Genomic DNA, 21184 nt, shown 5'->3' with positions numbered 1-21184 from the left:
TGCGTGTCTCAAAAAAATCTCTCTCCTAAGGGTTGATGTTGTAGCCTAGTTATATGTAATCAGTGTTAACCCTGATGCTGAGTTTAGTTTTTATTTAAAGCTTCATGTGAATTTTCAGGGCAAAACCCCCCAACTTTTAATCTTGGTTAAGTTTATTATGGATTCCCTACTTAAATATGAGTATGAAAACTTGATTGTAACTAAGCAGACGAATGAATGTGTTATGACAAACTCCAATGTGTTAGTTGCTTTTACTTTTCTGTTTTAAAAAAAAACAAAAACCAAAAAACAAAAAACCAAAACTTTACTACAAATGGCTGATGTTTGTTGCTGTAAAGTGTTTTACCTGTTTGGCAGGTAAATAAATAGCAAAACATATTCATGTAAAACCTTACTGCTTTTGAATGATTATATTACTCTTCAGCCTACCTAATATTTTTATTATTTAATCATAACTAATATTTTGCATAAATTGAAGTGGAAGGTTGTACTTTATTTCTAGTACCATCATGGTAGGATATCATGTGTGATGCATAGATGTGAACTTGACTTATTAATGTGAGATCTATTAATACGAATGTTACAAAAAAGCTTAGTATTAGTTGTACTGTAGTGCTGCTTACATTTGCTGAAATATTGTATCTTGTTCAAAACAGCTTGCTATGGAATTGTTCAAGTACCCACTGGACCTTGGTTTTGCAGAAAGTGTGAATCTCAGGAAAGAGCAGCCAGAGTGGTATGTGCTTTGTTTTTTAAGTAATGCTGGTTATAATGACTGTGTGGATGTTTGCCCAAGTATCCCAGTAATAGTAGAAAACAGCTTAGTTTCCTGTCATAATTCCATCTAGATGCTATTCAAAAAGACCTTTTTTTGAGTGGAACTATATAACTAACTATTCTGACAGATATTTTTCTTCAAACAACTGTTTCAAAGATTATTTTCTTACCTATGGTGTGGGTTTTGTGTATTTTTGTCTGTTTAATACTTTTATAATTAGACACGGGGAGGAAATAGAACTCTTGTCCAATTTTCTTTTACAACAACTTCAGATTGCTAATTGAAAGATTCAGTCTAGGAACACTTAATCGATAGGGGTGTTCTTAATTGCAGAATCTAATGCTTACTTTGAATTGACCGTTGTCATGTGATACTTCTAATCAAGGAAACATTTTCTTCCTGTTTTCCTATTTACTTATTTATTAATGGTAAGTAACGGGGATTCAGATAATCCTTCTGAGCAAAAGAAACCCCCTTTTTTTCTTGATTACATGCAGTTCTACTGTTTTTTTTTTTGACTTGTATTTTATGAGCTCAAGCTGCATGATATCAGGCATTCTTAGAAAAAGAGAATCATGCTTGTCACTATTACTCTTTTTTTGTTGTTTGTTTGTCTTCCAGCAAAAGATGAAATGAGTTTCTTTAGAAAGACTAAGCTGTTGTTTTACCTCTGAAAACAAAATTTTCATGAAAAAATAGGAAAGAAGATGGTGCGGTATCTTGGGGCAGTGTAAATTATTTTTGACTTTCATATCTAAAGACAAATGAAGAGCCCAACACCAAATTTTTAGTTATATCAGTGACTGGCAGCGTGTTTACATGAGCTTTTTGCTGTACCTATTCCCATTTCCAATATAAAGTACTATAAAAATTGTAGGATGACCTCCCAGGTTGTGAATTTTTGGCATAGGGCTGAAGGATCTCTCTCGTTCCTCTACTTTTTTCCCAGCTCATGATTTATATTTTCATAATGCTCTAGAAACCTAGCCTTTTTTACTCGTTCCAGAGCAGATCTGTTGTTGGGAGTAAGAACAAATTGGAGTCAATGTGCTCTCCAAATATTTGTCAACAGAAAATCAAAACCACTACCCTTTCTAAGGAAAGGTCACTTCTTTCTTTTCCTGGGAAGATCATCAACAATGTAAGGTTTTAGGAGGAAGGTTTTTTAATGTTGCTGAATTTTATATATATATATGTAGTATATATATATATGTAGTTTGACAACAAAGGAAAATTGTAGAAGGAAAAAGATTGTCAAAGGAGGGTTTTTCTGGTTCGTGATAGGGAATTCTCATCAAGATTTAGGATATAGCTGTTCCTGGCTTCTCCTCACACAAGTTACGAAGGAGAACTGCACTGCCTTCTAAAATAAACAGTGTATCACTGCATTTCTGATAATATATTGAGTTTACCAAAGAGAATAGCTTTGACAGGTGTTAACACTGCTTCCTGAAATCAATGAAGAATAGTGATCAACTTAACTCAGTTCTCTGCCCAGCGTATTCTATTCTTGTTTCCACCTAGTAAGACATCTGTTTATGGTATAGTTCAAGAACTTGATTACTGATTTTTTTTTTTAAAGAAGCAAAAAGTCTTTCCTTCTATTTGTAATATAAATGAGTTCTTAAATGACCCCATGAGGTAGAGCAGATCGGTAGTAGCTGAAGTCTTAACAACTGCATGCATGTTAGTGAGTTACAAACGTGGTGGCTGTCTCTGAGGTGTCTTGAAGAAGCCCTTAACATACAGAAACTGGCGGTCTGATTCCAGTGGGAAAGCTGGAACTCTATTGTAATCAGTTTATCAGATGCACAGGTTGTACCACACTTAGACAAGCAACCCATCAATCCAATCATCAGTACAGGAGGCTGAAGCTTAGTTTTTCTGGTGGCATTTTTGTCTAGAAACAAAACCAGAATTAAATGAATTGCATCACATTGAACATGCACGTGCTTCTACTTACTTTTAATCTTCAAAAAGACCTGCGAAGTCTTGCACTCAAAGTGAATTTTTCCATGCTGATGTGCTCAGAATATTTTTGTTTTGTTAGTTAGTTATTTTTAAACTGCAGTTACTGGGCAAATAAATCCATCGGATGAGAGACAAAGGTTCGATGCTTGCACTAAAGTTAGCCTTGCTTTAGTCACTGAATGAGACAGGCTAGGTCAGGACCATGTGACTCAAGTAGCTGGATCACCAGAGAACTTTATGTAACAGCAGATCAGAAGTCAGCCTCCCAGATACTTTCAGTTGTTACTCTCTGCTGTTCTGTTCTCTTTGGCGTCCTGCAGCTAAGCTGGTGCACGCTGCTGGTCAGTGGAGCTGTGGCTGATCTGTAGTCCATGCAGGCCTCCTGGCTGATTGACTTCTGCACTTTTGGTAGTGAGATAGTAGCCAGCATGGGTTTTGAATGGTGAGCTACTAGTTTGAAAGCATAGTTCTGTGCCCGACAAGCCAGACTATGTCATAGCTCTAGTGGCGTCATATTTTTGTGTGTGTGAGAGGAACCGATTTTTGTAAATGTGAACTGTTTGGTTAAGGGATGCTTTGAGGTGTCTAGTAATTATTTGACTTAAAAATCATAGTCTTGCATGTGTAGTGTGTAACAAGTAGAAGGATGTAATCTGAATATGCATTTTCTTAAATTGCTGTGTAAGTTTTTTGTTTGCTTTTTAATTCTTGTTTTAAAAAAATCTTAATTTTCCCTAAGTTAGCTAGTTTATCTTGTATGTCTCATGGTGAGCATGGAACATAAATCTCTTCAAAATGGGGGGTAACAGCAGTGAGCTCTGCTGGTGTCAGCATTAGCTGTTACAACACTGCGTAGTGGGGGCCTTTTGATGTCTTCAGATGCACCTGAACTTCTGAATCAAAAAACAGGGGAGATACGTGTTGATGTAGGAAAAAATAATATTAGGGTCCATGTGAGAATGTATATGTATGAAGTAGTATGTTACAGGCTTTGGGTCCTGGCTTGGGAAGTTGAATGTTGTGTGTATGTTGCTCAGGCCAGACAGTACTGCTATTCAGTATCCTAAAGAAGCTAAATTTAGGAATTGTAGCACCACTGTTGTTCAGAAAACCTCTTTTCCCGCGTCATCCTGTTTTGAGCAAAGCATTTTTCTTGATGATCTTTTAAGAATGATTTAATTATAGTATTCAGTGGGATATAAATAGACAGTGTGTTTGTTTTACTACGAGCTACTCTTCCTCATGCTTGTCATGAGGGAGCTGGAGTAATCCATGTGATTGAGATACCAGGCAGCACAGAGACATCTGACACTCGCAGTTAGTTTCCGTCCGCTCAGGCTTATTAGCTGCACGGATCCTTGTGAATCCAACATGAATCAGAGAGACAAAGAGATCTCAGTAAAACTTCCTCAAAAGTCTGAAGTTCAGCTCCACCTCCAGCACAGCTCAACGTGTACGTGGGAGGTCAGATTGCTTACGGCATTGCGCGCGAGTTAACGTGACGTTGGTCTGGCTCGCTGGAATATGCGTATTACGAGCATGGTGTTGGGTCTGGAAGGAAGTTTGGAGCTGGTTGGTAGAAATTGCTCAGACTTGGTAAAGATAGTGTTTTTTCCACTTGGCATCTCTGTGTTGCTCTTTTTTGATGGCTTGTGAAGTTGAGCGCAGTACTGGCCTAGAACTGAATCCTCACGTTGCGTGACACTACAGCTGGCCTAATGAGCCACCTGGATTTTGGTCCTGGGAATGTGGTGTGGGAGCTGTGACTCCCTGTGGAGCTGGCCACGTTTGAGTATTGCTCATCTGGAGCTCAGATGCGTCTAGGGTTACTGCAGTCCCTGCACTCGCACGTGTATTCTTTAAAATTTGGTGCAGAGACAGAAAGGCTGCGTGCAGAGGCAGTGTAGGTCATACCATATTTAATAGTTAAGGAGTCCGAGCTGGGGAAACACAGCTATACTGTTTACCTCCAAAGCCGGTTCAGGTACGTTGTGCTGCTGTAGTCATAGGTTTCTGCTACTAAATCCTGCCAGACCTGAGCTGTGCCTGCATCTGCTACACAGATGATCCACAGTCAGAATGCTTGAGGATAATTTTTTGTAAATCTGTAATATAACAATGGTTGTAGCTCTCCTCTCCAGATTCCCCCCCCTTATTTTTTTTAAAGTTTTCATCACATGCGTCCACAAGTTCATTATTGAAGAACTGCTCATGTAAGAGTTGTATGATGTGTCCATAGTTCAGCCCCACTTCCCCCAGCATTTATGTAATATAAAATAACCATGCTTGTAGTATTGATTGCATTTTGCCTAGGCAGGAAGAGGCAAAGGAGGAGGAAATAGGAATGCAGACTTTGGATGGATATGTAAATAGGTTTGTGATCAGAGCTCTGACAGCTCTGCCTCAGCAGGTTGCCTCCAGGGGAATGGGTTCTCTGTGTCTGCACTTAGAGTCAGTTTTGGTGTGGTTATTAAACGTCTATCTGAAAACTAAAATGCACGTTGGTGAATATGGTCTCAATAGAGGGGAACTAAATTTTGGAAGAAGAAAATGGATAGTAATAACTTGCTGCTTTCTTTTTTCCTTCACTTTCAAATATTGTCCAAATAGCTCATTTCAGGATTAATTTACTATGTGTTCTTTTTGAAGATACCTCTTGAAATAATTCTTAAAGAAATTCTGAAATGAATACATATGTGTATCCATAATTTTCTTTAGAGGACATCTTTTATAAGGATATTATTACAATTACTTTCAAGAGTACTGTAGTAGTAGAAAAGTTGCTTTAGAAAAAACAGAAAAAAATACATTTATTTGTATTAAATAGATTTATTTGAAATAATTTTATTTCTACAGTAGAATAGTAATCTTCTAAATAAGAGAAGTGACTGTAAAATACAAATTGCCAGGAGATTTTTTTTTTTTTTTAATTACGGGAAACTGCTACTTATTAATGATATCCCCATGCTTCCCCTTCCTTCCTGCCACCCCAAAAGAAGAAAAACAGCCCTGCCTTGTCTTCTATGAATGGCTGTGCAGTCTAGAAGTCAGTGAATGTTTGTTCATAGCTGGCTAACTGGAATAAAAGGTCTGTCTGAAGATACGTAGGCATATCATGTGAAGCTTCTGCTTTCAGTCTGCGATCCTGTGGACTGAGAGATGTGTGGTTTTTGTCTGGTAGACCAGTGACTGCTGTTTGCTTTGCATTTCCTGAGTAGGAGAAAATCATTTTTCACGTTCGGATGATTTTCGTGTAAGTAATGATGGTAGACCTTTAACTTCGTTGCACTGTGACTCAAAAGATGACTGAATTGGTTGGGGTCGTGCAGTAGCTGGTCAGCAGCTGGTAGTACAGGTGGCAGAAGGTGCTACAGAAATGGAATATAGTTTCTGTGTGCTTCCCACTAACTGGTGAACTGAACCTTGTGCACTGTATTGCGTGCCGCGCATGTAGAAACGAGAATATTACTGAGATTTCTGTTTGTGCTGCTTTTTTCGTGCTCCATTTTTCTCTGCTTGTATGCATACGTGCTACTTGGTTACTAAATAAACAGCTAAGTTCATCAACTTATTTGAAGGAGAAATTCTGCTTTTTTTTTGGCTTTGGTTAGTTGCAGTTTACCAAAATGAGCACCGTACCTCTACAGTACTTTGTACTTACGTTAAGCTAAACGTGGATATGTATGCTGTTCAGGCTTAAAAAAAAAACGTAGTGTAAAGGCAGTATTACACAGTATTACAGCTGTATTATATTACAGAAGGACACTCCAGCAAACTGTCTCATACTCTGTCCTTCAGCTCTTGGTTTAGTTGGGATACTTTTAGCCTGGTAGCAAAAGCTGGGGTGACTGGTTGGAAATCCAGCCAAACGTGATGGGTCTCTCTCCTGGCTTTCTGATGCTTTCCATTGAAGATGAGTGTGTTAATTTTAAATTTTGCGTATGCTTATAGTTGGATGCCTGCAGCGTGTCAGGACTTGCCGGTCTTAAATCTGTAGTGGGAAGTTCATGGCTTTGCACTTGTGAAGTTGGAGCAGTGTGTCATCACTGCTGTTGGATTGCTCTGCATGTTACCACCTCTCTTCTCGTTACCTTACGTGGGCTGAGTGAAAGTATGCCTACATGTCCTCTGTAGTAGGTACTGCCTGGATGGCCTTGGAAGAATGCTGATTTGCATGTTGAGTGCCTCTAATCTTCTTGTCATATTCTGTAAATTTATTGCCTGTACTAGATGTTTTTGACAGAGCTAACTGAATCTGCATATATCTTTAGCTGATGCCTTGATAAAGAGAACTAGGTCGAGTCTCTGTAATTTATCCAGGTATAAAGCCCAAAATGCTTCAGGTAGTCAGTCTGTTTTTCTTTTACCTGTCAACTGTCTGCTTAAAAAAAAAAAAAGTTCTCTCCTCCTGGGACAGATGACTGAATAGAGATGGGGCAGAGATTTGGCAAATTTGTCAGCATCAAGAAATGATTATTTGAAGAGGGAGATGACTTAATTTCTTAAGTTGTCAAGTTGCAGAACATAGCACTTTGGAAGAGAAGTACTGACAGCATGCGTTCGTTTGCTCTATTAGTGGTGTCAGCCAGTTGGGGATTCGGGAATGCTCTCCCCATGGTGGCAGAAGATCTTTTGATTCCTGTTGGTTCTTTACTGTGGCTTATAAGTACTGGAGCCTAGCATAAATCGTAGGTTAGAAATGCTGCAACTTCAGTAGTTTTGCTTCTTTTTGGGTTTCTTGTTTGGAAAAATTGTGTAGCAAAAGTCAGCAAGTAGCTAACTACAGGTAATTGTTACAAGCTGTTGTTTGTAGAGCCATTTGGATCAAAATATGGAAGGTGAGCATTTTGTGTATTTATGAATAAGGTCATAATTCCGAAATACTACTGATAAGGTATCTTGCTAGCAAGCTGTAGTTTAGGAGCTGATAAATAAGGAAATGTGGATTTGATAACACAGCAGTCAGATACTTTACATGGATATTACAGATATTGTGTGTTATGTAGATAACACTATAGGCTATCTAGTATCTAGATATCAGTATTGGCTGGGCTCTATATTCCAACAGAAGCTTTTGGAAAAGAAGTTATGTATAATTAATCCTTTTTGCTCTATTGAACAAGTGAAAAATGGAAATGGTGACTTCAGTAAGGAATAATAGGCAAGGGCTTGAAAAATCAGAATTAATCTCTAATGGGAAGTTTGAAAGTATCTAACTGGTTTTAAGGAAAAATCAAATAAAATCTTAGTAAAATATCAGAGTAAAAGGATTTGATATGAACAGGTAGCCTGAGTTTGGTGTGAATGAAGGGTCAGTAATTTCAGTAGCCCCTGGGAATGCTTGTGAATTTTGAGGGATTTTCTGGAGGTTTCAAGGGCTGCAAGGTTGATCTTCTCTGGCTAGTCCTTCTATGTTGGCAGTATCGGTTTTGCGTCACACGAGATAGTTTGAGGAGGTGAATGGAAAAATGAAATGTCACTGGGTTCTGAGGGCTGGGGTAAGTTATTGCCAGCAGATGTAGACATGGTCAGTCTGGTGTACATCCTGTTGCTGGGTCTGTTTTTGTACGAACCGCCTGTGAATTCTCATCTGTTGATAGAATATATGCCAAGATCTAAATTTCCAGTATATTGGTATGCCCCACTCTGCAATTTTTTGTTGTTGTCTGTTGTTCAATGATTATATTTTTATGCAAGTCTTCCCAGAGTATGATATCTGTATATAGGGGAAGCCATGTTTACATTGGCTGTTCAGTCCCGTATCTGCCTGAATCTAACAACCTAATCACTAAAAGTACTCCCAAACTTCTTTTTTAATAGGTAGAATCTACAGTTTTTCTTACGTTCATTGTTTTCATTTCAATGCATTTTTAATACCATTTTTTTCTGTCAAAGAAATGGGCCAAAACATTAGGGAGAGGAGGGATGTGGAAATAAAAGCATAAAAGGAAGTTGAGAAAATGTAAGGCTTCTTCCTCTGTTTGGAGAGGAAGAGATACTAATTTCATACCATTTAGGGGAGAAGGAAAATACACAGCAAAAATGTTTCTGGCTTAGAAGATAATTTTTCATCAAAAAAGGGAAGGAAGGAATTCAACTTCAGTTACATGTGGGTAGAATTAATGTAGCAGCATTGGCAAGCCTCAAACTTCAGATAGGATGTATGATTAACTTTGTATCCAGAAAAGTTTTCTAGATACCATTTTTTTTTTTCAGAATTTTTTTGGGCAAAAAAATGGGTATGCGTCTGCCAGCACCATATTGGTATACATTAACTGCAGGGACTACCCATGTGGATGTTTTTACCCTTCTAAACCAGTTTCTTAACCCGTATTAAGATGCTCTCTATTACTTGAAGTAGCAGTGTCTAATACTAAATAGCATATTCAAGGCCTGTAGGGTTGGGAAAGATCCTCTTATGCATGATAAAGAGTATCAGAGATGACTTCTGTGTTTTCTCCTTCTAACACACTTGGGCTGAGACAAAATGGGATGGACTACTGGTGGTGCTAGGTTAAGCTGCGCCACAGAACTTGGGGGATGAGTACCTGGACACAATCAGCTGTGCTGAAGGCCCCCACAGCTACTGATAAGTGGGAGACTGAGGTTGCTGAGAGCATTGGGGGCTGCCAGTTAGAAAGCCCCTGATTAGAAACTAACTTTCTGATCGGCTGCTTTGGTTTACCTTTGTAAGTCCATCCCTGTGCTTTGGGGGAGTGTCTTGAGTTAGCGCAGTTAGATACAGGTGGGAATACCCAGCGATTTAAAATAGATGGATTTTGAAGCAGATTCAGAAGTAAAGCATAAAAAATGATTTCTGCCTGGCAGCTGTCTCCTAGGCTAAGTTTAAGAAAGTCATGAGTTTGTGCGTGCAGGGTCTGTTTTCACTAAAAACGCGAACTAAAACTTGCATCAAAAGCAAATGGACTTAAAGTCAGCTGAGTAATGATTAACAGGAGCGGCAGAATAAAATGGTTTGTATGTCAAGTTTTAACTCCTGTCAAGGAAAGGGCTGATGTGATTAAATGCAGGGTTTCAAGAACTGGGATACCAATTTGGTGTAACGCTATTTAGCAGTGTATTTCATAAGGCATTGTGTTGTAACTTTAAGGGTGATGTGTTGCAGTCTCTTTAAAAGGTTTCCTTTCAGTTAAATCTTGTTTGTCATTGTCAAGCACTGTAAAACAGTAATTCTGTCATCAAAACATCCTTGGGATGAAAACTATCCTAGAAACGTAGCTGTCGTGCTGGGTACAGTACAGCTTGGGATGGAAAATAAGCTTGTAAGCAGTCTACACACATGGCTGATGCCTGTTCAAAAACCTGGAATATACGAGTGTCAGGGAAAAAACAATTGCCTAAGAAATGTGTCTGTATTACTATGGGGTGGCTGAATTCTCGTCCTGCTCCCTACGGGTGTTCCTGTTAGGTTCTTTATCTGATGGAGGTGGTCATATGGCCGTACGGAGAGATGGCTCAGAGAAGTGGTCTGGCTGAAAACGGGGGGGGGGAGAAGGGAGGAGTATTTTATTTTTAGCTTGCTGATCAGGATTTCCATATGGTCAAATGATTGCTCTTCCCAGAGCAAGGGAGGCAGTAGAAAGTACACAGCAGGAGATGGCCAGTGATCTTCTGGCAGCAGTCAGCAATTATGTTAGCTTCCAGTGAGGCTGAATTAAAGTCAGCTGGAACTGCAGCCTCATTTCTCAGCTAGCAGCTAGGAACCGTGGTCTCTTTGAGCTGCTGTAGATGTTTTTGGGTTATTTAGGTTAACAGGTCACATTGAGACACCCAATTTATTGCATCACTGTAACGCAGGGAGTCAGGCCTGCAGGACTTGGCTTGGTTGGACGGTCATTACGCAGGTGAATGGCTCCATTGGCCCAACTCGGATCACAGCTCAGCAGAGAACTTGCATAAGGATTTTTCAGGTTCTGTTTTCTTAGAACAAGGTACAGTCTAAAATGGATCTCTCCAAATTACGAAACTTGCTCCAAATTTGGAGAACCCCGAGGGGAGAACAAGGCTGTATTCCTAAGACTCTTCTCGTCTTCCCTTCTGCTTGTATAGTCTTGTTCTTATTTACCTACCCTACCTACTGCATAAGTGTCTCTTTCTCTTCATTTTGACATGAATAATCTCGGCTGTTGGATTAAATCAGTTTCTCTGTCTTTTCTCCTTTTCTAATTGAAAAATCAGTGGAGATAGATTAACCAAAAAGGCTTAATAAGAAAGGCCAATAATCCAGTAATTAGACTTGTGTAATATCTACTGCTGGTTTAGTTAGTTGTTAATCCTGGTTAAAATGAAAAGGTGCATTTATCTAAAATGGGGGGGAAAACTTGGGGCCCTGATGTGGTAGAGCCAAATTGTAATGTATATCATAATTCAGTATAGGAAGATGAGTCTATTTAACTCTTGCTTTGCTTGTCTTATTTTGGTCTTTCAGTCTTTAGTTCTTTAGCCTTCATTCTTTATTCTCTTTATTTTACTGTTTTTTTTCTTGATTATTTTTACTTTTTTTATTCCACTTCTCCATGGGCCTTCCATGATTTTCAGCACTTTAGGTTTCTGCTGGGTGACTTTTGAGATTGAACCCCACAGGAGTCAGTGGGTTTTTCTTCAGATCCAGACAGTGTCAGTTCATCTGGGTGCTAAGGTTACAGGGCTAGTCTTCCTTCGCTCAATTAACTTGCTATTTATGTGGTTCTAAAGTGAGTTGTGACAGTTGCACTGTCAGACAGTTCCAGATACAGATCTTGGAGACTGGTTTCACTTTACTACTCTACAGGAGACCTCGCAGTCCCAAGCAATTCCTGCTGTGAGTTCACCTGAGTTATGCTTGGACGGAAGCTTTATCCATGAACTTAGCCTGTTCTACCAAAGCCTTGCAAAAATGAGACGTCCACGTTACATTCTGAGAGCCAGTATTGGAATTTTTTCCACACTCCTCCCTCAGATTTAATTCATTTGTCTGTGCCTACAGCACCACATGTGCTCATCACGTGCTTGTGCCCTTCCATGCTGCAGGATCAGTGCCCTTCCACACGGCAAAGGATGTGGTTATTCCCTTGGATCGCAGTCAGCCTTCTTGGTATTTACACACGCACAGTCTCACCTGATGCTGTTTATCTAAGTAGTTGATAGGAGTTTGCCCTGCTCTTGCTGGGCACGAACGTGCCATGTTCATTTTACGTGTCGTGTCGTCCCTCCCTTCCCCCCCAGTTTTTGAATGCTTAGACAATAAATCTCCAAATCCTCTGTCATGGCTAAGACTTATGGCCTACAGCTGGAGAAGAGAGCCCAGGCATTGTCTGCATGTGAATATTACCGATCATGCGACCATCCCTACAGAACCCTTTGTTCAACTGTTGCACAGATAGAAGCTTTGTTCCCCCGTATGAGTTATATGGGGTATGGCATTTAGCAGAGGGGTTCAGCTGTTGTTCACTTAAATGCTAAGATTTGTCCATAAATTAACTGGAAGAAGGAGATGCTGCTTGGACTTTCAGATAAGGAATTACAAGTAACTGGACTTGTGGGCTGCGTGTATATGGATGCTGCTTTATTTCCTTTCTCCTGCAGAATCTTTTATAACAACATGCATTTAAGCGTTTTGAAGGTACACAAGTTTTTTGTCACTTTACAAATTGTCAGCTGAAACTAATCACTTTTCTAAAGTGATGCATTGCAGTAAGATTTTTAGAGCTAGTAATAAAATGTTAGTTCAAATATAATGCAAAAATCATCCACCAACTTAGTTATTTGGCTCGAATAGGCAGGGATGAGGCACATCACGTCCACGTGGCAAAACTGCTGGCTTTACTGGGTGGTGCCTGTTGAAAACGGAGAGAGCAGAACGGGTAGCAGGAGCTGAGTGTGTGTAGGCGGGGAACGAGTTAGATTCATAACCCAGAGGGAAAAGGGCCAAGGGTCACTGTGGTACCTCAGATTACCATGACGTTACTCTGTTGTAGGTTGTAGCCAGGACTCACAGCACTTAGGTGCTGCCTATCTTCAGTTCAGGTATCTCTGCAGGGGTCCCCAGCTCCATGAGAGCTGAGTGCAGGCATACAGCTCCGTGCCCGTGAGAAGGTGCTCTGCAGAGCTCCCAAAGCTCAAATTTTCTTCTGTTGTCAAAGCTCCCTCCTGCACTTCAGTTTTCTGTCTCATATCTTAAATCTTCTCCGCGCAGCCGGGGCTGTAGAGGAGTAGTGAGGGGAGGCCTAATGGACCTGAGCCCTATGGGGGTAGGAGACAAAAATAAATCAGCTTGAAGCTGAGCTCTGAAGAGACTGAATGGAACATGCTCAACTCTTACGCACAAAGGATTGGTTCAGTTCCTTGTCACTCAGTGTCCTGTGATTATTTCTAATTTTTCATTCTGCAGTGAAGTTTGCTCAGGCCGTTTGTTCCTTGCTCATTAATGCTGCAGCTCCCTGCCTTCAGTTTTTGCCAGCATAGCTGATTGTTGGGTTGGGCTGTAAATTCCGTCAGAGATAGGACCTGGATTAAAAGCGTTAAAGAGAAATGGGTTACTTCACTCCATTCCGCTGGTTTAAGTGGCAGCCTTACAGATGGCTGGGTTAGCAGCTGCGGGGGTGGTGGAAGGAGAAATTAACGAGGGAGTGGTGAAGTGAAGGAGAGGAGAACCTCCTAAACTGGTTTTGCCACTGGTGAAAATGTATGACAAACTTCCACAGGCTTGCAGAGGTGGGGCAAGACTGTGTTTCCCTCGTCTCTGTGCTGGATACATCAGCTCAGCTCACGGGCCTTAAGCTGCCAGCTCACAGCTTTGGGATGGGAACAGACTACTCCACGGGCACTGTCACTATACACCAGGCGGAGAATCTGATCTGGTGTATGGGGAATTCATTAAAGTTAACCTGCTGTGTTACCGAGTGTCTCTCAACTGCTTGCATTTAGTGTTTGGAGAGCTGAAGATACAGCCCGAGTACTGGATGTGTAAGGTTTTGTTTACAATGAACTGATAGTTCATTTCAGTGGCAAGAGAGTCCTGACTTGGATAAAAAAAGCCTTGACTTCAAAAGATAATGGTATAGTGCTCTGAGTCTGCAGGCAGTGAGAAAATGGTTCAGAAGTTTTCAAACACTTTGACCTCTAAATTTCACTGTAGGCTTAATTCTGCCTTGTAATGTTGTTGTAATGTTGCTTATCATTTTATTGGGTCAATGTGAGGGAGGGATAAGCGAAGCAAGAGACAAAAAGCAGGAATCCCGCAGATTCTCTTTTTCTCCTGTGCATATGTCTATACCAATGTATTCAGCAAAAATAATTCACAAACTTTTCAATTCTACCCTTCATGAAAGCCTCTTTGCTGCTAATACCAGTTTTGTTATAGGTTAGGAGGAATAGGTAGTCCTGAAGGTACTCTTCATGCGTATGAGTTTCAGGAATGGAATTTCTCATTCCTCCAGTAAGTTGGGGCAGTCTGTTTCGGAGGCACTTGGAGCATCGTAGGCTCCCTTATCTGCTGACTTCCCAGTCGGCTGATAATGGAGAATTGTGCTGCTCAGGGAGCGCAGAGATCTGTACTGATGCCCGATGTCCCTCTCCGTTTGAAGGATGCAGCATTAAGTTTGCATCTGAAGGGCTGACTGTTCCTCAGTTTCTTAAAAAACTTGTTAGATTGGCGTGCTTGGAGTTGCCTCTCATTTGGGAATACGTAAAGGCTGTAATGATGTCTGGGTGTAGGTTCTTGTGTAGCGGTGTTCCTTTGCCCATCATTTGGACCAGCTGAATGTGTATCAAACCTGTTCCATTTCTGTCATCTCTGAACTGATTTGGAATTGATTCATGCTTCTCTGGGACACTTAGAGATACACTTGGTATTAGGAAGTTGATAGAAGCAGCTGTAGCAGAAGGGTTGTGCTGCTGTTATCCTGGTGTGTGTCAGAAGAATAGGATGTCAAACTGCGTGTTTCAAGACGTGCGAATTGGGAATTTCAGGGATGAGTCAACTTGCGACCTCCTTTTCATGAACCAGAAAGCAAAATTGTTTTTGTTTTGTCAGAATAAGTGAGAGTCAGCAGGGACTGTGAAGCCAGCCGTAGTATGTGCACTTGTACTAATTATATTCATGGCACAGCTTTGTGATTGACCATCTTGGTGAATAGAGAGATCCCAGGAGAGAGCAGTACAGTAGGGAGTCTTTGGACTGGGCCCAAGTTCTTATCGAGGGAGTCTACCCCATGCTGGTGTTCTTGGAGACTCGTCTCCAGAATGCCAGGGTGTGGAATCCAGGAATTAAAACTTGGAGGTAGAACAGTGAATAGCTTAAACACATTGGGGTTTTAAGATCTGAAGGAGAAGGCTTCGTGACAGACTAATAATACTGAAGTAAGGGTTAAGGGAAAATTACCCATTCGCTTTTAAAGAATGGTTACTTTTTTAATGACACCTAACGGATTTGATTTGTGTGGTTTCTTTTGTAATGCTTCTATGATCATTCCATTTTTTTATTTTATTTTTGCTTTTTTTCCTAGAGATGTGAATTATGCCCTCATAAGGATGGTGCTTTAAAGAGAACAGATAATGGGGGTAAGTTTTATTCTTATTTTTTTTGTGAAGTCTCTTATTTTATGCGAGGGAAATAAGACTGTGCAAAGAATATGTAGGGATTCTCAAAACAAATGAAAGTGAGCAATTGGTTTATCACACTGGCTGGTTTGGAAAGAGAACTATTTCACAGTAACCTTTAGTTGTCCAGCTTAGGATGAATTTCTTTGAGAACATGGATCATTATTCTTAATTTTACTTTTAGATAAAAGTTACACAAAAGAGAAACTGCATTTTAACACAAGATTTTATGGGGGAAATGGATACATTTTGTGGATTTAGTTGGAGTTTCAACACTCACAGAAGCTGTTCATGGGGGAAAGTGGATTTTTGTCTAGCCCTGACTGAACGCACTGGTGCTTTTTCAAAGGATAGCTCTTTCATGCTTGGCTTACCAATAGGTTCTGTAACAAAGAAGTTAGAGCTGAAAAGTTGCAGTAGTGATTACCTGTCCCTTGCATCTTTCTAATTGTGTCATTCAGGGTATCATCAATTCTGCATCTGCTGAGTAGAACTGCTAAAAGAAGTCTCCGCTGAATATTCTGGCTTGGTTAGATTTTTGCTAATAGCTGGGTGGTGTAAATGAAATCTTTCAGTTAATTTACCAGTCACTTCTGGAATGCCTTTTTCTGTCTTCATGAGATGCCTCTAAATTGTTGTGCATCCCCTATTTATAAATAATCTAGTCATTTTGATACTGACGTCTTTCTCATGTGAGAGGAGAAAGGATGATCAGGATTCTGGATTTCATTTGGACAGGCTGTGTTAATTGTGTTCTGGAGATTTTATGCTGCATACATAGTATTCTACCTAATTTTTTTTAACCTTCAGCTTAGTTGCAGTTGAGTTGCATGAGCACGGCGCCTGCTTGCATTCAGGCTGGTCTACCCTTTCCCTTTTGTGTGCTTTGACTGTAATGTGCAGTATATGTTCTAGTATTCAGCCTTCTAGTGTCTGCTTATCTAGAACATATTAGTGAACGTAGCGTCATTTGTGAGTGTTGGGAGATTGTATTAAGTCTGGGTGTCAGTGAAAATTAAAAACTACCATCTGAAGTGCCAGTCCATACTTTAGCCTCAGAACTGTTCTTCCTCTCTCAGGCAAGTTGATACCTGGCAGTGTGGAATTAATTTCTTCAGAAATGGCAACCGAAGTGTTTTCTGGCTTTATACTTAAAGTAGTGTTTGGGAATGTCTTGCTATTCTGTATGGTAATTTTATTTTTTCTTTTCTAAAAAGTCTTGAGAGCATATTTTGACAGTGTGCATCAAATATCCCAGCATCCTATTGATTCTCTCTTGCAGCTATGTTCCTTGTAATGATGAATTTGTCTGAAAGTGAATGACTACATATGATTGAAATTATTTAAATAGCAAAGATGTTACATTGTGCAAACAGTGTTGTCCCTACTCTAATTTTCATGGCCAGCTATTTTCATCAGTGCAAAGTTCATAGCAGAGAAATCTTGAGAATTTATGTTTTACTTTTTGGAAACAACTCTTCCTTAGCAATAGATGGTGTTGAATGCAGCAAATCCTACTTTATGGACCAAGTGTCCTTTAAGTAACGGCTTTATGGAAGGATGTGAACCTTGGAAAAAATGAACTCCGAGCAGTGTTGTATTTCAGAAACCTACACTGTTAATCTGAAGCTTTCCCTTGGAAGTGTTGCCTCGTAAAAGATTGTGCCAAAACAGTTTAAGACTTAAGGTAATATTGTAGAAGGTCATATCATGGGCTTGTCAGGTTAAAATTATTTTTACAGTAGGATAATAGTTGATTTTTTTTATGCTGTTGGCCAGAAAACCAATGCAGTTTTTGATTTGAATATTCAGGTAACTCATACATGGTCTGCTGCTCGTGTGTGTGTATATATATATGTGTGCATATATATATATGTATGTATGTATTTTGAAGCAGTCTTCTGGATATGTGCTTCTTACTAATACGAAGAAATGCTTTGTTTAGGTGTTCAAGATACTGCATTTTCTTTTACGTTAAGAATCTTAATGTTTTTTGTCTAACGAGCTTTTACTGTAGAGTTCCATGACTTTCTTAACCTGCGGTAAGACGCTGTTGTTGCAGGTAGGGTCCTTGCTATGCATTGCTCCCTCATCCTTTGATTGCATTGGTATTTAAAAATCACTTTATTTTCCCCCTGGGTTCATTTTGGACCTTTCCTGATCCAGCTGACCGTGCTTAATGCTGATACCAGGGAATGGCCAGGACTGTTCTTTTAGCAGCAGCCTAAAGCTGTCTGAAGTCAGCTGTATCTGGAAGCAGCCTAACCTGCAGCTAACCAGGACCGCTTGTGTGCAGTGGTGTTACCTTGCCTTTCAGAGCTCCGGGGCACTATAACATGCATATGGCAAAGATGGCAAAGTAGTCTAGAAATCAAACTTCTGTTGTTTTCAGGTATTACCGACTAGGAAACAGTGACGGTGTTTGGCTTTTTATTTTTTCCTTCTTCTCCCCTTTCCTTCCCTATGTCATGTGAGGTTCTTTTGTGCATGTTCTTCCTCCCTCTCCCCCTCCTTTTACTCTTCTGTTACAGCTTATTTGACTTTTTGGAGATAAGTTGTCCTTTAAATTTGCTTTTTAGGTTTGATATTTCTGTTCAGAGACATCTTCTATTCCTTAGTTATGCTTATTGGTACAGTTGCCAAGGGGGTAATGTTGGGTTTTCCAGTGTCACTTACGGTAATTAAGGAATTAGAGTTTTCAGTGATAGGATAAAGGCAGCATTCTTGGAGCAGCTCTGTCACACGTCTCCTACAGAACTTGAAAGTGTCAGTATGGGATATAAAAAGAAGGGGATCCTGTTATGGAGGCCAAACATTGGCCCGCTCTCTTTATCAGTATGAACTTCTTGGGCAAGTTCTTTTATGCTGTCTCAGAATAAATTACCAGCCTACAGGTATGTATGTTTTGGTACTTTTGGACTCAGTGATGGTGGTTTTGTGTTTTAATAGAAAAAAAGCCCATCACACAGTTAATTTGTAGGCTTCTGTACAAAGTTTTAATGTCTGTAAGGCTGGTTGCATGGCGAGGCATTTGTACATGCTGATCTGTACAATTTGTAAAAGTTTTATATCAGTTTGTTTTGAGTCCACTAAATCACACTTTCATTTGATGCCACTTGGCAGTTGCTAAGTCAAAGGAAATGACAAAGACTAGTTATTTTATGTTCACCTTTTCAGTATGGCTTGTGGTTTTACAGACCTTTGTCATGTTCTACTTCGGTCTCCTTTTCAAGATGGAGGGCCCCAGACTGATGGGGCATTCCTTGTATGAAGCGTGTTCGTCCTCATTCTGCTTCTCAGTATCTCTTCCAAATGATACATAATCTTTACCAGAGCCGAATATGAAATTTTAGAGAAGCAAATCTGTATCTCTCTAGGCTGCAAAATGATTACAGTATGATTTACTGTTCCCTAACATAGAGTGCTAATGTCAACAGGTCAACATTTTTTGGTAGATTTTTTTCTCATTAATTAATAACATTCATTATATTATATAATATGTATACAATATAATATATTATATAATATAATAATACTTATACAATATATATATATATAATCTATATAAAATAAATAAAATATATATAATAAATAATATTTTCACTGGCCTAAAGATTCAGACTACCTCGAAACTGGGACAGATCCTGAAATTGGAACAAAAATATTAATTTCAACAAGACTTTTTCCTGAAGACTGTTCTTAAAATTGAGCACTCTTTCTTGCATCCCCTCTGAAAACAAATCACACAAGCGATTTATATTTTTGGGGTATTAACTGTTTTTACAGCCATTGTGAACTCTTGACTATTTGGGTCACTGCAGGTGGAGTGGGATAGGGGAATTTCAGTTTTCCGAGGTAATTGTAACTGTATTAGCTAAGTGGTTTCTCAACAGTGTTGTGGAAGCGTTCATTTAGTCAAGTCAGTGTTGCAGGTTCATCCAGATGGTTCTGCATCAAGGTGCTGGTGTGCCTGGTTCTGGAAGGACGAAAGAGTTGATCTGAAATGGTAGCACCAAGTGGATCTAGCATTTGATGATAAGCTTTTTTGGTACACTGAGGAGTGCACAGATGCCTGCCTGTTCTTGGCTTCACGATGGTGGCTGGGCTTGCTTGTAGTGAGCCCAAAGACAGAATTCAGTTTGGATTTGAGCTGCTTCCTTGTCCCTCCAGGGCTTTCCATTGTCAGAGACCTCTACTATCCCAGAACAGAAGCAGCTAAGATCTGGTTGCCCGTTTTTGTTCAGTCTCTGCACACCTTGTGAAATGGTCATTCTGCTTTGGCACTTGCACGGCTCTTGGAAACAATACAACTGCATTTAGCAGAGTGCACTAATTAGTGCACTACTAGTGCAGCCTGCACTAATATCCATGATGTGTTTTATTTGCCAACAGATTATCTGTGTTGAAGATTATTAAGAGTTGACTGTACTTAGTTGCAAATTTGATTTAATTCATTTGTTAATAGTGCTGAGACACTGCATGATTATGATCAGGGTGATTGTCAGGAACTTTAGAAATATGCATAAATAATACATTTTAATGTTTTGGCTGCTTATTATCTGCAGTCTTCTATGGGGAAAAAAACCTCTGTGGACCTTGTGGAACTAGGTTTTACATAACATTAGAGATCTTTCAGTGTTCATCGACTGCAGTTCTAGAAATTCTACATTTTATTCTATTATTTCTACTGAAAATAAAGTAGGATTGAGATGAAAAAAGAGCTTTGGGCTTTGAAGATACTTACTAACAATTGCTTGCTAAATTGGGTATTCATGTCCATTTAGGGGCGTCACCGTGGTTAAGATACATGACTGAATATAAAAGGTTTTGGAAACAAGGAAAAACAGCAATATATTTCTGAGTTGCGTATTGATTGCTGTCTTATGTTTAAGAAGGCTATTTGGAAGAGCAATTAAAATATTTTTAGCAGTATCTGTACTTTGTATGCGGATTAGTAGTTCAACGCATTTTTTAGAAAAACAGAAAAGCAACAAGTGAGAGGTTTTTTTTGAAGACGTGAGAACTGGCTCTTTGCCAGTTTTGGTTGGTTTTGATACAGTGATGTTTTCTTAACTGTTGCAGTAATTTCTTCTGGGTTTTTGACACTCAGGAGGAAATAAAATCATGATCAGCTAAACTGATTATAGTTTTTTTGAATCCTAATTCTTTCATCCTTTGAAAATACTGTGTGCAGTCTGATTTTTTTTTTTTGTTTTTAAGCAAATTGTTCATTTGGATACGTTGTTGGACCTCCCATTTAAATAGTTTTCTTACAGTAATCTTTACCCGCATTTTTCTTTAGGCCTAAAAGGCTTCATTTTGGTGTACAAGTTGTTGCTTTGAAATCTGATGCCGCTGGATGATGATCAGGAATGCTGTGTAACAGCATTCTTTGTGTCGACTTTTCACCAAGACTTCTTTCATGCAGCTGCTTGGGAAAAGGCCAGCTAACAATGCCGTGGTTTTATGTCATCCTTCGGGCCCTCTTCCCATCCTCTGGGTCAGCGAAGGGATCTCCTAAGTCTATAAAAACATCACATGCTAGCTTTTCTTACTCTTATTATTGGTGTCAGCAGCTCTCACTGTCACGTTTTATGGTCTGATGTTTTCCTGGTATTAATGTCTAAGAACATGGATGGTATAATGGTATATGTGCATATTTGGGCTTTTTAAAGAAGTGCTTATGTAAAAAAAAAAAAAAAAGCCCAGGCCTTTTGTACAGATTCACAGGACTTTGCGTATGTATCTTTTACTAAGAAAGGCAGGGAAAGCAGATAATTTAAAAATATTTTACCAACCTAAACATGGATCTCACCATATCATCCGTATTATATA

General features: G+C 39.5%; 1 protein-coding gene across 6 annotated transcripts in view; it reads left to right on the top strand.

Annotated features, from left to right (window-relative positions):
* The window catches only part of MLLT10 (MLLT10 histone lysine methyltransferase DOT1L cofactor), a 129679-nt gene that overhangs the window by 12926 nt on the left and 95569 nt on the right, over window positions 1-21184 (top strand). For 4 of the 6 annotated variants that reach the window (XM_066991621.1, XM_048061732.2, XM_048061730.2 and 1 more), the window contains exons 3-4: window positions 657-736; window positions 15256-15310. In XM_066991621.1, the coding sequence (XP_066847722.1) occupies window positions 657-736; window positions 15256-15310 (135 nt within the window). The remainder of the gene's footprint in view (window positions 1-656; window positions 737-15255; window positions 15311-21184) is intronic. The other 2 variants (XM_048061733.2, XM_066991622.1) reach the window with 2 other exon arrangements.

The sequence above is a fragment of the Anser cygnoides genome, chromosome 2 (assembly GCF_040182565.1).
Source record: "Anser cygnoides isolate HZ-2024a breed goose chromosome 2, Taihu_goose_T2T_genome, whole genome shotgun sequence".
NCBI classification, from domain to species: domain Eukaryota; kingdom Metazoa; phylum Chordata; class Aves; order Anseriformes; family Anatidae; genus Anser; species Anser cygnoides.
The sequence above is the reverse complement of the archived record's forward strand: the minus strand, read 5'-3'. Positions and strand labels throughout refer to the sequence as shown.